At 39.9% G+C, this 18,815-nt stretch overlaps 1 protein-coding gene across 1 annotated transcript in view; it reads left to right on the forward strand.

Annotated features, from left to right (window-relative positions):
* Positions 1-18,815, forward strand: part of ptprt (protein tyrosine phosphatase receptor type T) — a 1,196,058-nt gene that overhangs the window by 487,700 nt on the left and 689,543 nt on the right. Inside the window, exon 11 of the mRNA XM_034165958.1 lies at positions 10,972-11,081. Within this exon, the coding sequence (XP_034021849.1) occupies positions 10,972-11,081 (110 nt within the window). The remainder of the gene's footprint in view (positions 1-10,971; positions 11,082-18,815) is intronic.

Below are 18,815 nucleotides of genomic sequence, written 5' to 3' on the forward strand. Positions count from 1 at the left end.
TTTATATGTGACATTTTTTTCCATGTTTTACTGCCTTATAATAACATTTACATAAAATAGTTCTTTTAAAGCCATGTTCCTTTGTCAAGTTTTATTTCCAAATCAGCAATATTCCACAGTACTGTGTTTCAGAAATCAGATCTGTTTGATTTGACATCAGCAAAAAGTAAATGTATTAAAGAGACCTCAGTATTTCAGAGTAAATAGAATGGAGTCCTGTAATTAATAGGCCTGAATATCCTTGATGATCATATTATTTTAGGAGGAGGCTGCAGGACTCACTCTATCTTCAAAGGAAAATATAAAGCTTTTTATCTTGATTAATATTTATCTCTTTGCATTCTAAGATATTAAACTCCCGTCACCCAGCAGATGACATTTAAATGATGAGAAGCTGTGTGGAAATTCAATAGACATGACATCTCTGTCTTGTGCATGTTTCATGGGGAGTGTATATACAGTTATGGTCTGTAGTTTACATACACTCATCATGGGCTTGAATGTCACAGTAATTTTGGGCTTTTCATAAAGTCTTTGAAGTGTTCGTTTGTCAGGGTGGAATGATTATACAGGAAACATCCAAAAATTATAATTGGGTGCACAAGCTTAAATTTATTTTGGATCTTATCTAATCCACATAGAATCAAAATTATACATAAAAATAAGCCCTTTTAGTTGCTCCCTTGTTTTTTTGTTTGTTTGTTTGTTTGTTTTTTGTTTTGTTTATCACTCAGGGTTGCGACAGCAGATCCAAGGTGGAGCTGCTTGTGGAATTGGCACAAGTGTTACACTGGATGTCCTTCCTTCTGCAATTCCACATTACATGGAGAAATGTGACAGGAGTGAGGTTTGAACCAGCAACTATCCGCACTGAAACCAAGTGCACTAACCATTTGCCCATGTCCCAGGTTCAAAATTTTACATACAGGCTCAAATATATACAAACATTCATTTAAATGTTTTAAGAAGTGGTGCTGAAGGTTCTCCAGTGTCTTTTAACATGACAAGGCCAAGGCATATCAACACCTTGCTCGTGATCATGATTGACTACAAGTGGTAGTTTCTCTTTATCAGCATAAAAATATATTTGACAGCACTCACTGAACTGACCAACACTCAGAAAAAGAACTCAGTCAAGCTGTAAGAACGAGAATTGTAGACTTACATAAGTTGGGAAGGTCTCTTGGAGCCATTATTTAAAACAACTGCAGATTCCAAAATCATCAGTTCAAACAATTATACATAAGTTCAAGTTGTGTCCCCACTTTGCCAAGGTCTGTAAGAAGAACCAAAGTGTTACCATTAAATGAAAGGAAATTGGTTATGATGTTCAGGAACAACCCAGGAACCACCAAGGTTCAGGCCTGCCAGGAACTGGAATCTGTTGGAACGCCAGCGTCAGTGTCTGCAGTGAACCGGGTTTTGCATCACTGTGGGCTGAGAGGGTGCCGACCAAGAAAGAAGCCCCATTTCAAAATCGACACCTTCAAGCCAGACTGAAATATGCAGCTGCAAACATTGGCAAGGCAAATGTCTAATGGAGAAACGTTTTATGGCTAGATGAGGCAAAGATTGAGCTATTTGGCCACAATGAAAAAAGGTATGTTTGGTGGAGTAAAGGTGAGGCTTTCAAACCAAAGAACACTGTACCAAGTACGGTGGTGGCAGCATCATGTTCTGGGGCTATTTTGCTACCTGTGGTACTGGTGCATTCCACAAAGTGGATGGAATAATGACAAAGGAGGACTATCTCCAAATTCTTCAGTGTCACCTCAGATCAGCAGCTATACAGTTGAAACTTGGACACATTTGGGTGTTCCAACAGGACAGTGATCCCAAACACACATCAAAACTGGCTGTGGGTTGCATAAAGCAGGCTAACATTAAGCCTCTGGAATTCCCAAAGTCCCAACCTCACCCCTATTGAAAATTTGTGGACTACAGTTAAAAACCAGGTACGTGGCAGAAGACCAACTCTACCAATTCTGCCAAGAAAAGTGATCAAATATTCAGCCTGAATCATACCAGAAGCCTGGTGATGGCTACCAACAGCATCTGGTTCAGGTGCAGCTTGCTAATCGCATATTTAATAGTGTATGTATAATTTTGACCATTTTTGGATTAAAGAAGAGCCAACAGATATTAAAATGTGCACCCAGTTCTTGTTTTTTAAAGTCATTAATGATGTTTACTGCATAATCATTCCATCCTGATAAAAGAACAGTCCAAAGACATCATTAAAATCCCCAAATTACTGCGACACTCATGTCCACGATGAGTGTATGTAAACTTACCGCCACAACTATACACATTTAATGACTTCTAACAACCACGATTGCTTGTTTCATCTTCGTTGATCCAGGCAAAGGTTGATTTGCCGCTAATGGTCACCTTAACCTGTGATTGTTTGCATCACCGTTTGCATCACTCTGCAGGCAGGTCGGGTCTGAGATCACATGACACAACTGCCTGGGACCTAGATGGCAACCACCCAGGTAGACAACTGCTCCATCTCCACTTCTCAATAAGTAGCCATCGATCTGCATCAGCCAGGTGAAACAGAGGCTCCCTCTTGGCCTCCTCTAGTCGCTGTAGCCGTCAATGCTGAGGGACCTGCCTGCACCACATGGCCAAAAATCTCCCAAAATAACTCTTAGCTTGTCCCAAAGTCATTCCAGTGGTACCCAAGGATCCTGACTTTTTTGCTGTGGTAGTCACTACCACTGCTTTTGCAGCAACATGTTTGAACAGCCCACAGAAAACGGTGAAATGATTTGTAGGAAAAGTTGGCATATGCAAATGAAGATATCCACAGCTTTCTAAATGACATTTGAAGAATGCGGATTTTACGCCCTGCTCTTTTCTTGTATAAGACCTCTGACTGTAAGCTTTTCTCTCTGATGCCATTAGTGGTTCTTTATAGTGGTGTTACTTCCAGCTCTTGGCCATTCTGTGCTATACAAAGGCATAAAAAGGGCTCAGTTCTAAAGAATTATTCTTCAAGCAGTGTTAAGTCATATTTTATGTCTTTTAAAGTCGACTGCAGCTTTAACACAGTGAGAGTTTCCATGTCTACCAGAGTGGCGAAAAATGATCATATGTAACTTTCCTGTGAAGTCTTGTTTAAGTACACGTGGTTATGAGTTCATGTGCTTCAAGTCAGGATTCATAATGTCATTTATCAGCAAATGGTTATACACATTGGTTGCGTTGTTATTATTCCTTTCGTACAACCATGTAGGGTTTGTCAATTTACTTCTAAGTCCCTGATTCATGCAAAGTTACAATTTTTTTTTCTTTTGCCTTTGTGTACAACACGCAGCTGTCATTTTAAGATTAGGAGTTAGTAGAAGCAAAGTGAGGGCTTTTGTTACTCGAGATTGAAGCCTCGCTGCTTTTCTATCTAGATTTTAATCCTCTCCAAAGACATCTTCACCACTTTGTGTGTAATTGAACTTAAACTTTATGTGATACATTTGCAAAGATCAGATTATTCTTGCGTGATTGTGGGGTTGCCACAGTGGCTCTGGTGTGGGTCTGCATGGTGATTTTTCACATTTTACACCAGCTATTTGCTCCCGATGTGTATGGAATTTGAGGGCCATGTGCACTTTTAACCTTGGAGCTTCTTGGTGTGAACTACTACAATGTTACTACGCCACCCCAGTTGCCACAAAATGTATAAAATGGTATGTGTTAGAATGCTGCTGTTGCATATATAATAATGATGATGATGATGATGATGATAACAATAAAATGTATGAGACTTTCAATATACTGTATTTTCTGGAGTCCAAGTAGTGTTTTTAGGTTTTTTTTTTTCTTTCTAGTTTGGGATGTATTGTAACTTGTAGTCCAGTGTGACTCACATACCAAAATATGACACATTTATTGTTAATAAGAATAGCTATAATGACTATTTCTATAGGAATTTCCCAGGATTCAAAGCTCTAAACAAAATAAACTCTAATAGTCAAAGAATAAACACTAATAATAAAAACTACACTATGACAATGCACCAAATTCCCAATTGAAAGAGCTGATAATACAGAAAACAGGTACGACTTATACTTCTGTGTTTCTTAAGCCTGATTCATGCTTCTACAACTACTCCGTGGCCACACAATGACGTTGATGCAGGTATCACTCTTTTGACATTCTCCATCACTTTGGTGGATGTCGTAATGCAATTTACTACTGGAATCATAGTGGGTGTGATATGAAAAACAAGGCAGGAACTTTCTTTCCACCTGCACTGCCACTGGTCCAGGTCATTTTTCCCCCTTTTTCTGTACTAATTTGTCTCTCAATGATCACCGCTTCTTTATACCATCATCAAATTCCAAACCAACATGAAGTGTGGGTTCCTTTCATGAACTGCTATTCATTTGAACGTCTTTGTAGGTTTTAGATTCCGTGTTGTAAAGTTGGTCATATTTCCGGACTTTTCTGCCAAGATTCCTTTATTTGATCCATGGTTGAAATGTAATTGGCATGCCCACTGCAAAACCATTTAAATATGTTGGCAGAGGAAGGAGTGAAATCGGAAAAGTGACCAATCACAGCCCTTACAGTCTCCATCATTTCAACATGTAGTTTCAATTTTTTGGGAGGTGCACATCAGGCTACAGAGAAGATCTGCACTGAAGAGGACTCTGCATCACTACGGCGCTACGGAGATGGAGAAGCATAAATCAGGTTGAAAATACGGTTGTTAAACACAATCCAATATACAAACAACAATAAACAAAGTATCTCTCCTGATACTAAAAGAATTCAGCTGACAAACTGTTGCAGAGTGCAGGTGCACTAGTCCATGGTCTAAGCAGGTGTTCAACACCACTTAAGGGGACTAACTAATAGTTACAAACCATCCTCAGAATACCATGGCCTACACAAAATTGCCCATTCCAGGATAGCAGCTACTGTACAGCCCCACAGTAAAATCACCAGTGCTAAATTAACACCATTTAACCACCATTTAACACCATTTCAATTTTCAATTTATTTTCATTTATATACTGCCAAATCACAACAGAGTTGCCTCAAGGCGCTTCACACAAGTAAGGTATAACCACAAGCGTTAACACCATCAGTGTTAGTTTTACACTGGTGATTTTACTGTGCAGGTAGGGTTCAATGAAGGATTACACAGGGATCATCATTAAAAAATGCTCCAATCATCTTGAAAGGTATACCACATTATTTGTCTTATCATAAAGATTTAAAAAATGTCATACAGTTTGGACTATCTATGCCTGAATGTTATGGTGTTATGAGGTAATAACAGCAAAAATGGTGAGAGAAGAGTGATTTCAGTTTGTATAGTTGCTCCAATTTTGGTAAAAAGCGATGCAAATTATTGTTTGAGCTAATACGATTAAGGAATAGAATAGTTTTGACTGTGTTGAACGCTACAGTGTAATGTCAAACAAGGTCAATGTCTATTCAATTTTATATATCATGTAACATATGTTACCCCATAACATGGTAATGTAGAAAAACAGATGGTGCAAACTATCAGTTATTAATCCTAACAGTTTAACTGCCTCTACTGGTGGTTGGCTCTCACTGCGGTATTGTATCACTTCCTGTTCCGGAGCACAGCGGTGTTTTGCTGTATCTGTTAGCTGTTTAATCTGCGCAGTTAGATTGATCTAGTTAACTAGATAACGATTTGTTTCACAGTGTAATCTTCACGTGCCTTAACTAAAGCACTCCCTCTGCTGAATCACCTCCAAATTATTTACACATTATTCACTTTGTGTGTTTTTAGGAATCTGCTAGCTTAGCGCAGCTACTAGCTCTTAGCCGGTTTAGCATGGTGGCTTCTCCTGTCTCTCCCGCACTTTTCTGCTCTGGGTGTGAAATGTTTAGTTATTCCTCGGCCTCCTTTAGCAGTAATGGTACTTGTAATAAGTGTAGCTTATTCGTAACTTTGGAGGCCAGGCTGGGCAAATTGGAGACTCGGCTCAGCACCTTGGAAAATCCTACAGCTAGCCAGGCCCCTGTAGTCGGTGCGGACCAAGGTAGCTTAGCCACCGTAAGTTCCCCTCCAGCAGATCCCGAGCAGCCGGGAAAGCAGGCCGACTGGGTGACTGTGAGGAGGAAGCGTAGTCCTAAACAGAAGCCCCGTGTACACCGCCAACCCATGCACATCTCTAACCGTTTTTCCCCACTCTGCGACACACCCGCCGAGGAACAAACTCTGGTTATTGGCGACTTTGTTTTGAGAAATGTGAAGTTAGCGACACCAGCAACCATAGTCAATTGTCTTCCGGGGGCCAGAACAGGCGACAATGAAGGAAATTTGAAACTGCTGGCTAAGGCTAAGTGTAAATTTGGTAAGATTGTAATTCACGTCGGCAGTAATGACACCCGGTTACGCCAATCGGAGGTCGCTAAATTAATATTGAATCGGTGTGTAACTTTGCAAAAACAATGTCGGACTCTGTAGTTTTCTCTAGGCCCCTCCCCAATCGGACCGGGAGTAACATGTTTAGCCGCATGTTCTCCCTGAATTGCTGGCTGTCTGAGTGGTGTCCAAAAAATGAGGTGGGCTTCATAGATAATTGGCAAAGCTTCTGCGGAAAACCTGGTCTTGTTAGGAGAGACGGCATCCATCCCACTTTGGATGGAGCAGCTCTCATTTCTAGAAATCTGGCCAATTTTCTTAAATCCTCCAAACCGTGACTATCCAGGGTTGGGACCAGGAAGCAGAGTTGTAGTCTTACACACCTCTCTGCAGCTTCTCTCCCCCTGCCATCCCCTCATTACCCCATCCCCGTAGAGACGGTGCCTGCTCCCAGACCACCAATAACCAGCAAAAATCTATTTAAGCATAAAAATTGAAAAAGAAAAAAATAATATAGCACCTTCAACTGCACCACAGACTAAAACAGTTAAATGTGGTCTATTAAACATTAGATCTCTCTCTTCTAAGTCCCTGTTAGTAAATGATATAATAATTGATCAACATATTGATTTATTCTGCCTTACAGAAACCTGGCTACAGCAGGATGAATATGTTAGTTTAAATGAGTCAACACCCCCGAGTCACACTAACTGCCAGAACGCTCGTAGCACGGGCCGAGGCGGAGGATTAGCAGCAATCTTCCACTCCAGCTTATTAATTAATCAAAAACCCAGACAGAGCTTTAATTCATTTGAAAGCTTGACTCTTAGTCTTGTCCATCCAAATTGGAAGTCTCAAAAACCAGTTTTATTTGTTATTATCTATCGTCCACCTGGTCGTTACTGTGAGTTTCTCTGTGAATTTTTGGACCTTTTGTCTGACTTAGTACTTAGCTCAGATAAGATAATTATAGTGGGTGATTTTAACATCCACACAGATGCTGAGAATGACAGCCTCAACACTGCATTTAATCTATTGTTAGACTCGATTGGCTTTGCTCAAAATGTAAATGAGTCCACCCACCACTTTAATCATACTTTAGATCTTGTTCTGACTTATGGTATGGAAATTGAAGACTTAACATTATTCCCTGAAAACCCCCTTCTGTCTGATCATTTCTTAATAACATTTACATTTACTCTGATGGACTACCCAGCAGTGGGGAATAAGTTTCATTACAGTAGAAGTCTTTCAGAAAGCGCTGTAACTAGGTTTAAGGATATGATTCCTTCTTTATGTTCTCCAATGCCATATACCAACACAGGGCAGAGTAGCTCCCTAAACTCTGTGAGTGAGATAGATTATCTCGTCAGTAGTTTTATATCCTCATTGAGGACAACTTTGGATGCTGTAGCTCCTCTGAAAAAGAGCCTTAAATCAGAAGTGCGTGACTCCGTGGTATAACTCACAAACTCGCAGCTTAAAGCAGATAACCCGTAAGTTGGAGAGGAAATGGCATCTCACTAATTTAGATCTTCACTTAGCCTGGAAAAAGAGTCTGTTGCTCTATAAAAAAGCCCTCCGTAAAGCTAGGACATCTTACTACTCATCACTAGTTGAAGAAAATAAGAACAACCCCAGGTTTCTTTTCAGCACTGTAGCCAGGCCGACAGAGTCAGAGCTCTATTGAGCCGAGTATTCCTTTAACTTTAACTAGTAATGACTTCATGACTTTCTTTGCTAATTAAATTTTAACTATTAGAGAAAAAATTACTCATAACCATCCCAAAGACATATCGTTCTCTTTGGCTGCTTTCAGTGATGCCGGTATTTGGTTAGACTCTTTCTCTCCGATTGTTCTGTCTGAGTTATTTTCATTAGTTACTTCCTCCAAACCATCAACATGTCTATTAGACCCCATTCCTACCAGACTGCTCAAGGAAGCCCTACCATTAATTAATGCTTCGATCTTAAATATGATCAATCTATCTTTATTAGTTGGCTATGTACCACAGGCTTTTAAGGTGGCAGTAATTAAACCATTACTTAAAAAGCCATCACTTGACCCAGCTATCTTCATTAATTATAGGCCAATCTCCAACCTTCCTTTTCTCTCAAAAATTCTTGAAAGGGTAGTTGTAAAGCAGCTAAATGATCATCTGCAGAGGAATGGTCTATTTGAAGAGTTTCTGTCAGGGTTTAGAATTCATCATAGTACAGAAACAGCATTAGTGAAGGTTACAAATGATCTTCTTATGGCCTTTGACAGTGGACTCATCTCTGTGCTTGTTCTGTTAGACCTCAGTGCTGCTTTTGATACTGTTGACCATAAAATTTTATTACAGAGATTAGAGCATGCCATAGGTATTAAAGGCACTGCACTGCGGTGGTTTGAATCATATTTATCTAATAGATTACAATTTGTTCATGCAAATGGGGAATCTTCTTCACAGACTAAGGTTAATTATGGAGTTCCACAAGGTTCTGTGCTAGGACCAATTTTATTCACTTTATACATGCTTCCCTTAGGCAGTATTATTAGACAGCATTGCTTAAATTTTCATTGTTACGCAGATGATACCCAGCTTCATCTATCCATGAAGCCGGAGGACACACACCAATTAGCTAAACTGCAGGATTGTCTTACAGACATAAAGACATGGATGACCTCTAATTTCCTGCTTTTAAACTCAGATAAAACTGAAGTTATTGTACTTGGCCCCACAAATCTTAGAAACATGGTGTCTAACCAGATCCTTACTCTGGATGGCATTACCCTGACCTCTAGTAATACTGTGAGAAATCTTGCAGTCATTTTTGATCAGGATATGTCATTCAATGTGCATATTAAACAAATATGTAGGACTGCTTTTTTGAATTTGCGCAATATCTCTAAAATTAGAAAGGTCTTGTCTCAGAGTGATGCAGAAAAACTAATTCATGCATTTATTTCCTCTAGGCTGGACTATTATAATTCATTATTATCAGGTTGTCCTAAAGGTTCTCTGAAAAGCCTTCAGTTAATTCAAAATGCTGCAGCTAGAGTACTGACAGGGACTAGAAGGAGAGAGCATATCTCACCCATATTGGCCTCTCTTCATTGGCTTCCTGTTAATTCTAGAATTGAATTTAAAATTCTTCTTCTTACTTATAAGGTTTTGAATAATCAGGTCCCATCTTATCTTAGGGACCTCATAGTACCATATCACCCCAATAGAGCGCTTCACTCTGACTGCAGGCTTACTTGTAGTTCCTAGGGTTTGTAAGAGTAGAATGGGAGGCAGAGCCTTCAGCTTTCAGGCTCCTCTCCTGTGGAACCAGCTCCCAATTTGGATCAGGGAGACAGACACCCTCTCTACTTTTAAGATTAGGCTTAAAACTTTCCTTTTTGCTAAAGCTTATAGTTAGGGCTGGATCAGGTGACCCTGAACCATCCCTTAGTTATGCTGCTATAGAGTTAGACTGCTGGGGGGTTCCCATGATGCACTGAGTGTTTCTTTCTCTTTTTGCTCTGTATGCACCACTCTGCATTTAATCATTAGTGATTGATCTCTGCTCCCCTCCACAGCATGTCTTTTTCCTGGTTCTCTCCCTCAGTCCCAACCAGTCCCAGCAGAAGACTGCCCCTCCCTGAGCCTGGTTCTGCTGGAGGTTTCTTCCTGTTAAAAGGGAGTTTTTCCTTTCCACTGTTGCCAAGTGCTTGCTCACAGGGGGTCGTTTTGACCGTTGGGGTTTTTCCGTAATTATTGTATGGCTTTGCCTTACAATATAAAGCGGCTTGGGACAACTGTTTGTTGTGATTTGGTGCTATATAAATAAAATTGATTTGATTTGATTTAACCAGTGATTTCCATCATGTTTTACTAAAATTTGAGCAATTTTGACCCCTGTACAAAGCCAAATTTACCTTTGTCACCATTTTTTGCTGTTTTTACCCCATTACTCTACAACATTCAGACATAGTCCAAACAGTACCTTTTTGGAATCTGTATGATCAGACACTCTACAAAATGATATAAGTATTTTAAATATTGACTCATACCTTGCTGTAGGTGCCACCCTGGAATTTCTGTCATGGATTTTTGTGTAGGCGATAGTCAACTGAGCCTGGATTCTACGCATTGTTTAGTCCCCTTATGCTGTACCAGTCAGGTCAAAATGGGCTTCTGGGTCATGGACGCGCTATGACAACCCACAGCCTGCCGTCATCTTCTTATTCCTTGGGATACTGAGTAGTCCTGCAGTCAGAGAACACAGATTATGGGACGGCACATAGGGTTCTTCTTCTAGATAGGAGGGCAATAGACCATTTAATATTTTACAAGTTTATGTTAAAACTTTAAAGTCTGATCTCGCATGAACATGAAGCTCGTGAAGTGAGACTAAAAATGCAATAATGTGGTCAAGCATTGGGTTGTTTACATGCTTCAAATAATCAGAAAGTACTAAAGACTACCATATTCAGCTGGTGTAGTGACAGATTTGCATGAGATGTGCCACTACAACACATTTGTCAGTTCAATTAATTTCAAATGTGATTTATGTAAAGTGGTTGTCAGATGTTGGATGTACTAGATTGCAGTATGTAACGGTTTGCTGAATGTGTCTTGCTGCAGTTCCAGGTTCAGTGCCGATGGAATCACTGCAGAATACTCCTTATGAAGAGAAGATCTTCATGCAGTGGAAAGCTCCCAATGAGACCAACGGGGTCATCACACTCTATGAGGTCAGTCGACACCTTTCTTCAAGAATCAGGCAAATTTACAGGCTTCTTCTCATAGCTTCATCGTCTGGAACAAATTTGGCTGAAATACGCCAGGAGACTTTATCACAAATTGAATCAAAGCAGTTACAGTTACTGTGCGAGTTAAATTTGCAGAAAAGGTGTTGAACCTTTTGAAGATAATGTGTTAGAAGCATTTTCAGAGCGATAATCCTTTTTTGTTTTCTGCTGGTTCTGTGTCTTCTCACTAAATTAAGTAAGCAGATTCATTGTGTGATGAATGTTCAATGTACTGATGACATTAAATTTCATTTTGACATTCTTGATTCACAGTTAAACCAAATTTGCAGGATGCATTATGAACATAAATGCTAACTTCAGCATTTTTTTAATGTTCAACATGAATGACAGTAACTCTTAATACAACTATAATTTTTCTCTGTAAAGCGTTTTTAATCTAAATGTAGAGGACCAAATTTTACACACACACACACACACACACACACACACACACACACACACACACACACACACACACACACACACACACACACACACACACACACACACACATGCGTACACAGTGAGTATTTTTTTTTTCTCAAGATACTGCAGATTTCTATCATTGTGGCCAAAACTGACTGTATTGTGTGAGTGTGTGAAGCTGAAGGTTGTGGGTTTGATTCCTTGTTTGATGCAAATATTGCCTCTGCTCACCTTCTACCAGCTGTTTTTAAATTTTGGCCGAGAGTGAAGACATATTTAGGGAGAAAATAAAAGGAAAGAAATGTTTTTAAGATGGCTATGCAATTGAGTTTGAGACAAGAAAGAATTGATGGTTAAACCAGAGAAGCAGACAGCACATAAATCGTCTGAAGCACAAACAACCTGAGGTTATTTGAGTAATCAGGATCTTCAGCTTGTTTTATTATTTGTACATTTGTACATATTAGGAATCTTCATTGGTGTGTCTGTGTGTGTCTCCCTGTGTCTGTCTACCTGAGACCCAGTCTGAGTTTTGAGCCAGGTCAGGCCCAAATATCAGTCAGTACGGACTGGGCAGAATCAGTTCTCCTTCATTGTTAGACCAACATCCTCATGGGAGCTCAAATTATACACAATTATTTAAGTAAGATAAGAAGAAGTAAGAAAATAAGTAAGATAGATCATAATGTAATAAATAAACAACATATTTGATATTCAAGTATAAGAACACTCATTGGTGGCTCACATTGTTACAAAAAAAGTGAGTTCATTTAATTTTTCTTCCTTTTTTAATCAGCTCTTTGTGCCCCTTCACACATAGTGCAAATTTGATCAAATTGTGCATGAAGTGCGCATGAAGCAGGAATAGTATGCAATGCGTGTAAAATCGTAGCTGCCTCCAATGCCTCATACACCTGTTGCTACAAATATTTGCGCACACCAGTGGCTGAAAGACAGAGTGTGTGCTGTGAGAGTCCATCGAACCCTCTCACGGCAGGTGTCGGCCAAATTCCAGCTGACACACATGAACATCAAACACCACTCACTTGGTACTTAGAAAATGTGTGGCCTTTCGCACGACAACAATCAGCAGACAATCCCTGTCGATGTGAAATTTTTCTGTGTCCCCACAAGTGTGGCTTTGTAAACAGACACAGTGACACATTGGTGTGTGCGCTGAACTGACAGGGTGTAGCCATCCACAGGAGTGGCCATGGAGATCTGTGGTTCTGGATGTCATGGCTGGGGAACATGTACTGTGTTTGGGCGGACATGAACTAACAACTGCCCACTGTGACACTCGTGTGTCTGCTTGGTGTCCTCACGTGGACGCAGGGCTGTGAAAACTCCGTGGATCCACGGGATTCCACAGATTTGGGAGAAGGTATAGAGTCCCTCGGAGCAGACTGAATAGACTCAAAAATTCATTCATCCCCATGTCCATCAAATTGCTAAACAATAATGTCTAAAATTGGAATTGTGCAATACTTATGTTGTTTCTCCTGACTTCCTGTCATGTTAATTTGTTATGGATGCGGTTGTGTTTTTACTTGTATCTGTTTGTTTTCCTTTTGTAAAGGCACTTAGCATGAGTCCAAGACAAATTTCCCTGAGGGGACAATAAAGTGTATCGTATCGTATTTCATCATGGGGAGGGGGAGTGGGGTGTTAGCGATGTACTCTTTAATCGTGAACATCACTGAGTTTTTAAAATGCTTATCACAAAGCGTTCTCCTTTTTTACAACATCGTGTAAGTTTTATAAGTCCGCAGACACTGATCTGTGTGTTACAGATACAAATCAGTTTCCTCGGATCCGCAGAGTTTCGCGGAGGAAAAATGCCACTCAAAGCATAGCTGTTACGACAGTTGTCGTAAAGTAGGACTGGTTGGTTGCTGCAGCGATGCTGTGTGGCTCCTGTGCGACACTTAAGCTAAACTTGGCATGTGGACATCCCAAACTTTTAGAGCTTTCAAGTTTTTAAAAGAAGATTTGTGCAGCATGTCTGTGTCACGGAGCGACGTCGCACAGAGAGAAGATGGTGAGAAAGGCTGTTTGAAAAAGTCTTATAGGGACAAGAATCCGTGGAATTGTCGCTGGCTTCATCAACAAACCTGTGATGTGATGTTTTATTTTTTTAAATACGTCAATGTCCTTCTTGATATCGGCCATTTCCCTGCACCTTTTACAGGACAGTGATGGTAGCTCAGTGGTAAAGTTTCTGGCTGACCAATCAATCAATCAATCAATATTATTTATATAGCGCCAAATCACAACAAACAGTTGCCCCAAGGCGCTTTATATTGTAAGGCAAGGCCATACAATAATTACGTAAAAACCCCAATGGTCAAAATGACCCCCTGTGAGCAAGCACTTGGCGACAGTGGGAAGGAAAAACTCCCTTTTAACAGGAAGAAACCTCCAGCAGAACCAGGCTCAGGGAGGGGCAGTCTTCTGCTGGGACTGGTTGGGGCTGAGGGAGAGAACCAGGAAAAAGACATGCTATGGAGGGGAGCAGAGATCAATCACTAATGATTAAATGCAGAGTGGTGCATGCAGAGCAAAAAGAGAAAGAAACACTCAGTGCATCATGGGAACCCCCCAGCAGTCTAAGTCTATAGCAGCATAACTAAGGGATGGTTCAGGGTCACCTGATCCAGCCCTAACTATAAGCTTTAGCAAAAAGGAAAGTTTTAAGCCTAATCTTAAAAGTAGAGAGGGTGTCTGTCTCCCTGATCCGAATTGGGAGCTGGTTCCACAGGAGAGGAGCCTGAAAGCTGAAGGCTCTGCCTCCCATTCTACTCTTACAAACCCTAGGAACTACAAGTAAGCCTGCAGTCTGAGAGCGAAGCGCTCTGTTGGGGTGATATGGTACTATGAAGTCCCTAAGATAAGAAGGGACCTGATTATTCAAAACCTTATAAGTAAGAAGAAGAATTTTAAATTCTATTCTAGAATTAACAGGAAGCCAATGAAGAGAGGCCAATATAGGTGAGATATGCTCTCTCCTTCTAGTCCCCGTCAGTACTCTAGCTGCAGCATTTTGAATTAACTGAAGGCTTTTCAGGGAACTTTTAGGACAACCTGATAATAATGAATTACAATAGTCCAGCCTAGAGGAAATAAATGCATGAATTAGTTTTTCAGCATCACTCTGAGACAAGACCTTTCTAATTTTAGAGATATTGCGTAAATGCAAAAAAGCAGTCTTACATATTTGTTTAATATGCGCTTTGAATGACATATCCTGATCAAAAATGACTCCAAGATTTCTCACAGTATTACTAGAGGTCAGGGTAATGTCATCCAGAGTAAGGATCTGGTTAGACACCATGTTTCTAAGATTTGTGGGGCCAAGTACAATAACTTCAGTTTTATCTGAGTTTAAAAGCAGGAAATTAGAGGTCATCCATGTCCTTATGTCTGTAAGACAATCCTGCAATTTAGCTAATTGGTGTGTGTCCTCTGGCTTCATGGATAGATAAAGCTGGGTATCATCTGCGTAACAATGAAAATTTAAGCAATGCCGTCTAATAATACTGCCTAAGGGAAGCATGTATAAAGTGAATAAAATTGGTCCTAGCACAGAACCTTGTGGAACTCCATAATTAACCTTAGTCCGTGAAGAAGATTCCCCATTTACATGAACAAATTGTAATCTATTAGATAAATATGATTCAAACCACCGCAGGGCAGTGCCTTTAATACCTATGGCATGCTCTAATCTCTGTAATAACATTTTATGGTCAACAGTATCAAAAGCAGCACTGAGGTCTAACAGAACAAGCACAGAGATGAGTCCACTGTCTGAGGCCATAAGAAGATCATTTGTAACCTTCACTAATGCTGTTTCTGTACTATGATGAATTCTAAAACCTGACTGAAACTCTTCAAATAGACCATTCCTCTGCAGATGATCAGTTAGCTGTTTTACAACTACCCTTTCAAGAATTTTTGAGAGAAAAGGAAGGTTGGAGATTGGCCTATAATTAGCTAAGATAGCTGGGTCAAGTGATGGCTTTTTAAGTAATGGTTTAATTACTGCCACCTTAAAAGCCTGTGGTACATAGCCAACTAATAAAGATAGATTGATCATATTTAAGATCGAAGCATTAAATAATGGTAGGGCTTCCTTGAGCAGCCTGGTAGGAATGGGGTCTAATAGACATGTTGATGGTTTGGATGAAGTAACTAATGAAAATAACTCAGACAGAACAATCTGAGAGAGAGAGTCTAACCAATACCGGCATCACTGAAGCAGCCAAAGATAACGATACGTCTTTGGGATGGTTATGAGTAATTTTTCTCTAATAGTTAAAATTTTATTAGCAAAGAAAGTCATGAAGTCATTACTAGTTAAAGTTAAAGGAATACTCGGCTCAATAGAGCTCTGACTCTTTGTCAGCCTGGCTACAGTGCTGAAAAGAAACCTGGGGTTGTTCTTATTTTCTTCAATTAGTGATGAGTAGTAAGATGTCCTAGCTTTACGGAGGGCTTTTTTTATAGAGCAACAGACTCTTTTTCTAGGCTAAGTGAAGATCTTCTAAATTAGTGAGACGCCATTTCCTCTCCAACTTACGGGTTATCTGCTTTAAGGTGCGAGTTTGTGAGTTATACCACGGAGTCAGGCACTTCTGATTTAAAGCTCTCTTTTTCAGAGGAGCTACAGCATCCAAAGTTGTCTTCAATGAGGATGTAAAACTATTGACGAGATACTCTATCTCACTTACAGAGTTTAGGTAGCTACTCTGCACTGTGTTGGTATATGGCATTAGGGAACATAAAGAAGGAAACATATCCTTAAACCTAGTTACATCGCTTTCTGAAAGACTTCTAGTGTAATGAAACTTATTCCCCACTGCTGGGTAGTCCATCAGAGTAATGTAAATGTTATTAAGAAATGATCAGACAGAAGGGAGTTTTCAGGGAATACTGTTAAGTCTTCAATTTCCATACCATAAGTCAGAACAAGATCTAAGATATGATTAAAGTGGTGGGTGGACTCATTTACATTTTGAGCAAAGCCAATAGAGTCTAATAATAGATTAAATGCAGTGTTGAGGCTGTCATTCTCAGCATCTGTGTGGATGTTAAAATCGCCCACTATAATTATCTTATCTGAGCTAAGCACTAAGTCAGACAAAAGTTCTGAAAATTCACAGAGAAACTCACAGTAACGACCAGGAGGACGATAGATAACAACAAATAAATAAATAAATAAATAATCACAACTTTTGGAAAGTGCAGGTTTGAATCCTGTGGATGACATGTATTTATGACATGTGTAATCACATTGCGCAGCTGCTCACACTGTGTTCCCATGTGCACGGCACCGTCGCACCAGGATCGTGCACGTCTGCCCGTCGGCTCAATGTTTGCATGGTTTGCTCATACAAGCTGTTCCGCCGTGATTCACCCTGATTTGTATTAGTTGCACTATGTGTGAAGGAGCCCTTTACATTGGTGTTTTTGTGCATTGTTATAATGTACTTCAGTTATTGTAGTTGATTTTGTTTAGTGTGTTGCGTAATGGGAAAGCCATATGTAAATACTTATTATTTTAATTTATCATTCTATTTATTTATTTATTATTATTCATGAAGATGTAACTTTTTTAATGTACAAGTTGCGCCAGAGAATAACTTGCAGGACCCCCCAAACTAGTATAAAAAAAGAACAAATATAAAACAAAACAAAGTGACATTCTGGAAAATATTGCACAGAATGCGGTACAAAATATGGTACTGAATGTTGTGAATTTTAACTGACCAATCACACTTGGGTTCCGCTGTGAGCTGCTTTGCACCTGATGGACAATAGGGCTCTGTGTGTCCAGTTTCCTCCTTGAATGAATTGACTCAGATTACTTTGAAATTTGTTGAAATTTGCTCTGAACATTGGCTGAAAAAATGCAAATTCTATTGGGAGAGGAAAAAGCAGAAACCACCAGTTATAAGCACACAAACATTTTTTTTAAAAATGGAACACAAAATTAACAAAAGTTGAAAATAAGTGTACCAGGATGCCATTTTAAAAGCATGGAAGATGTCAAGCCCAATCTGAACTGGAACCCATGGAACTGGTCTGGGTTCAAGATGGCAACCAGTCGAATTTGAAACGCTGTAGTTTTGTCTTTGTCCTAATTAATCTAGCACATCACTGTCGGGTCATATCAATATCAAATAGGAGTCATTTCCTGGAATAGATATGGGCACTCAAATAAAATTAGCTATTATCACTGTTTCAGAAGTGAAGCTAAGGTTCGCTGATGTAAGAAAGATAAAACGAGACGTACAGCCTGGAAATATTGATAAGGAGAAAATGAGAGAGCTTCTTCTCCCTTGACAGCTCTTGAAACAATGTTTGTGAGTGAGTGAGATGGAGAGATGGTTTGTGTGTGTGTGTGTGTGTGTGTGTGTGTGTGTGTGTGTGTGTGTGTGTGTGTGTGTGTGTGTGTGTGTGTGTGTGTGTGTGTGTGTGTGTGTGTGTGGATAGACGGTTTATTGGGGTTGAAGTTGAGTTGAGGCCTCTATCTAATGAATTATTGACCCGTACTGTCCCCTGTCTGCCTCTTATATCACTGCATCAAAGAGCTACCTCAGCTATCAAGACCTGGCAGAGCTATTGTGTGTGTGTGTGTGTGTGTGTGTGTGTGTGTGTGTGTGTGTGTGTGTGTGTGTGTGTGTGTGTGTGTGTGTGTGTGTGTGTGTGTGTGTGTGTATGAGAGAGAGAGAGAGAGAGAGAGAGAGAGAAAGAGATTAAAAGACTAAAGTGCACAAAGCAACAAGTAATGGGAATCCAAAGTTTTTATTCAAGTCCCCATCACACTCAGATGAAGACCTCACTTTGTACTGAAAATTTTGATAAAGGGACATGGTGAAAATAGTAAAATGCCTGTTTCAAGTCTATATGTCATCCCTGCCATGTTCTCACAGCACCTAACATGTTCCTACTAATTTCTTTCCATGCACATGATCAAGTGTATACCATGTCCAATTAATTCTTACAGCATTCTTACCCAGAACAATCACATTGCACCATGCACATGGCACAGTCTCACTGCATCTGTCCTGTCCTTATTAATACTGCACTATGTGCTGTGCTTTTTTGTTGTTCTGCAAGTTTTCTTGTGTCCACATCAGTTCAACAATAAACTGCAGTCAGGAAAACAGCTGCCCTGCCAAGCCTACCCGTCTTGATTTAAACACACACTCAGATATGTTCATTGCATGAGTACAGGTGCATGCTTTG

Source organism: Thalassophryne amazonica, chromosome 3, assembly GCF_902500255.1.
Source record: "Thalassophryne amazonica chromosome 3, fThaAma1.1, whole genome shotgun sequence".
In the NCBI taxonomy this organism is placed as follows: domain Eukaryota; kingdom Metazoa; phylum Chordata; class Actinopteri; order Batrachoidiformes; family Batrachoididae; genus Thalassophryne; species Thalassophryne amazonica.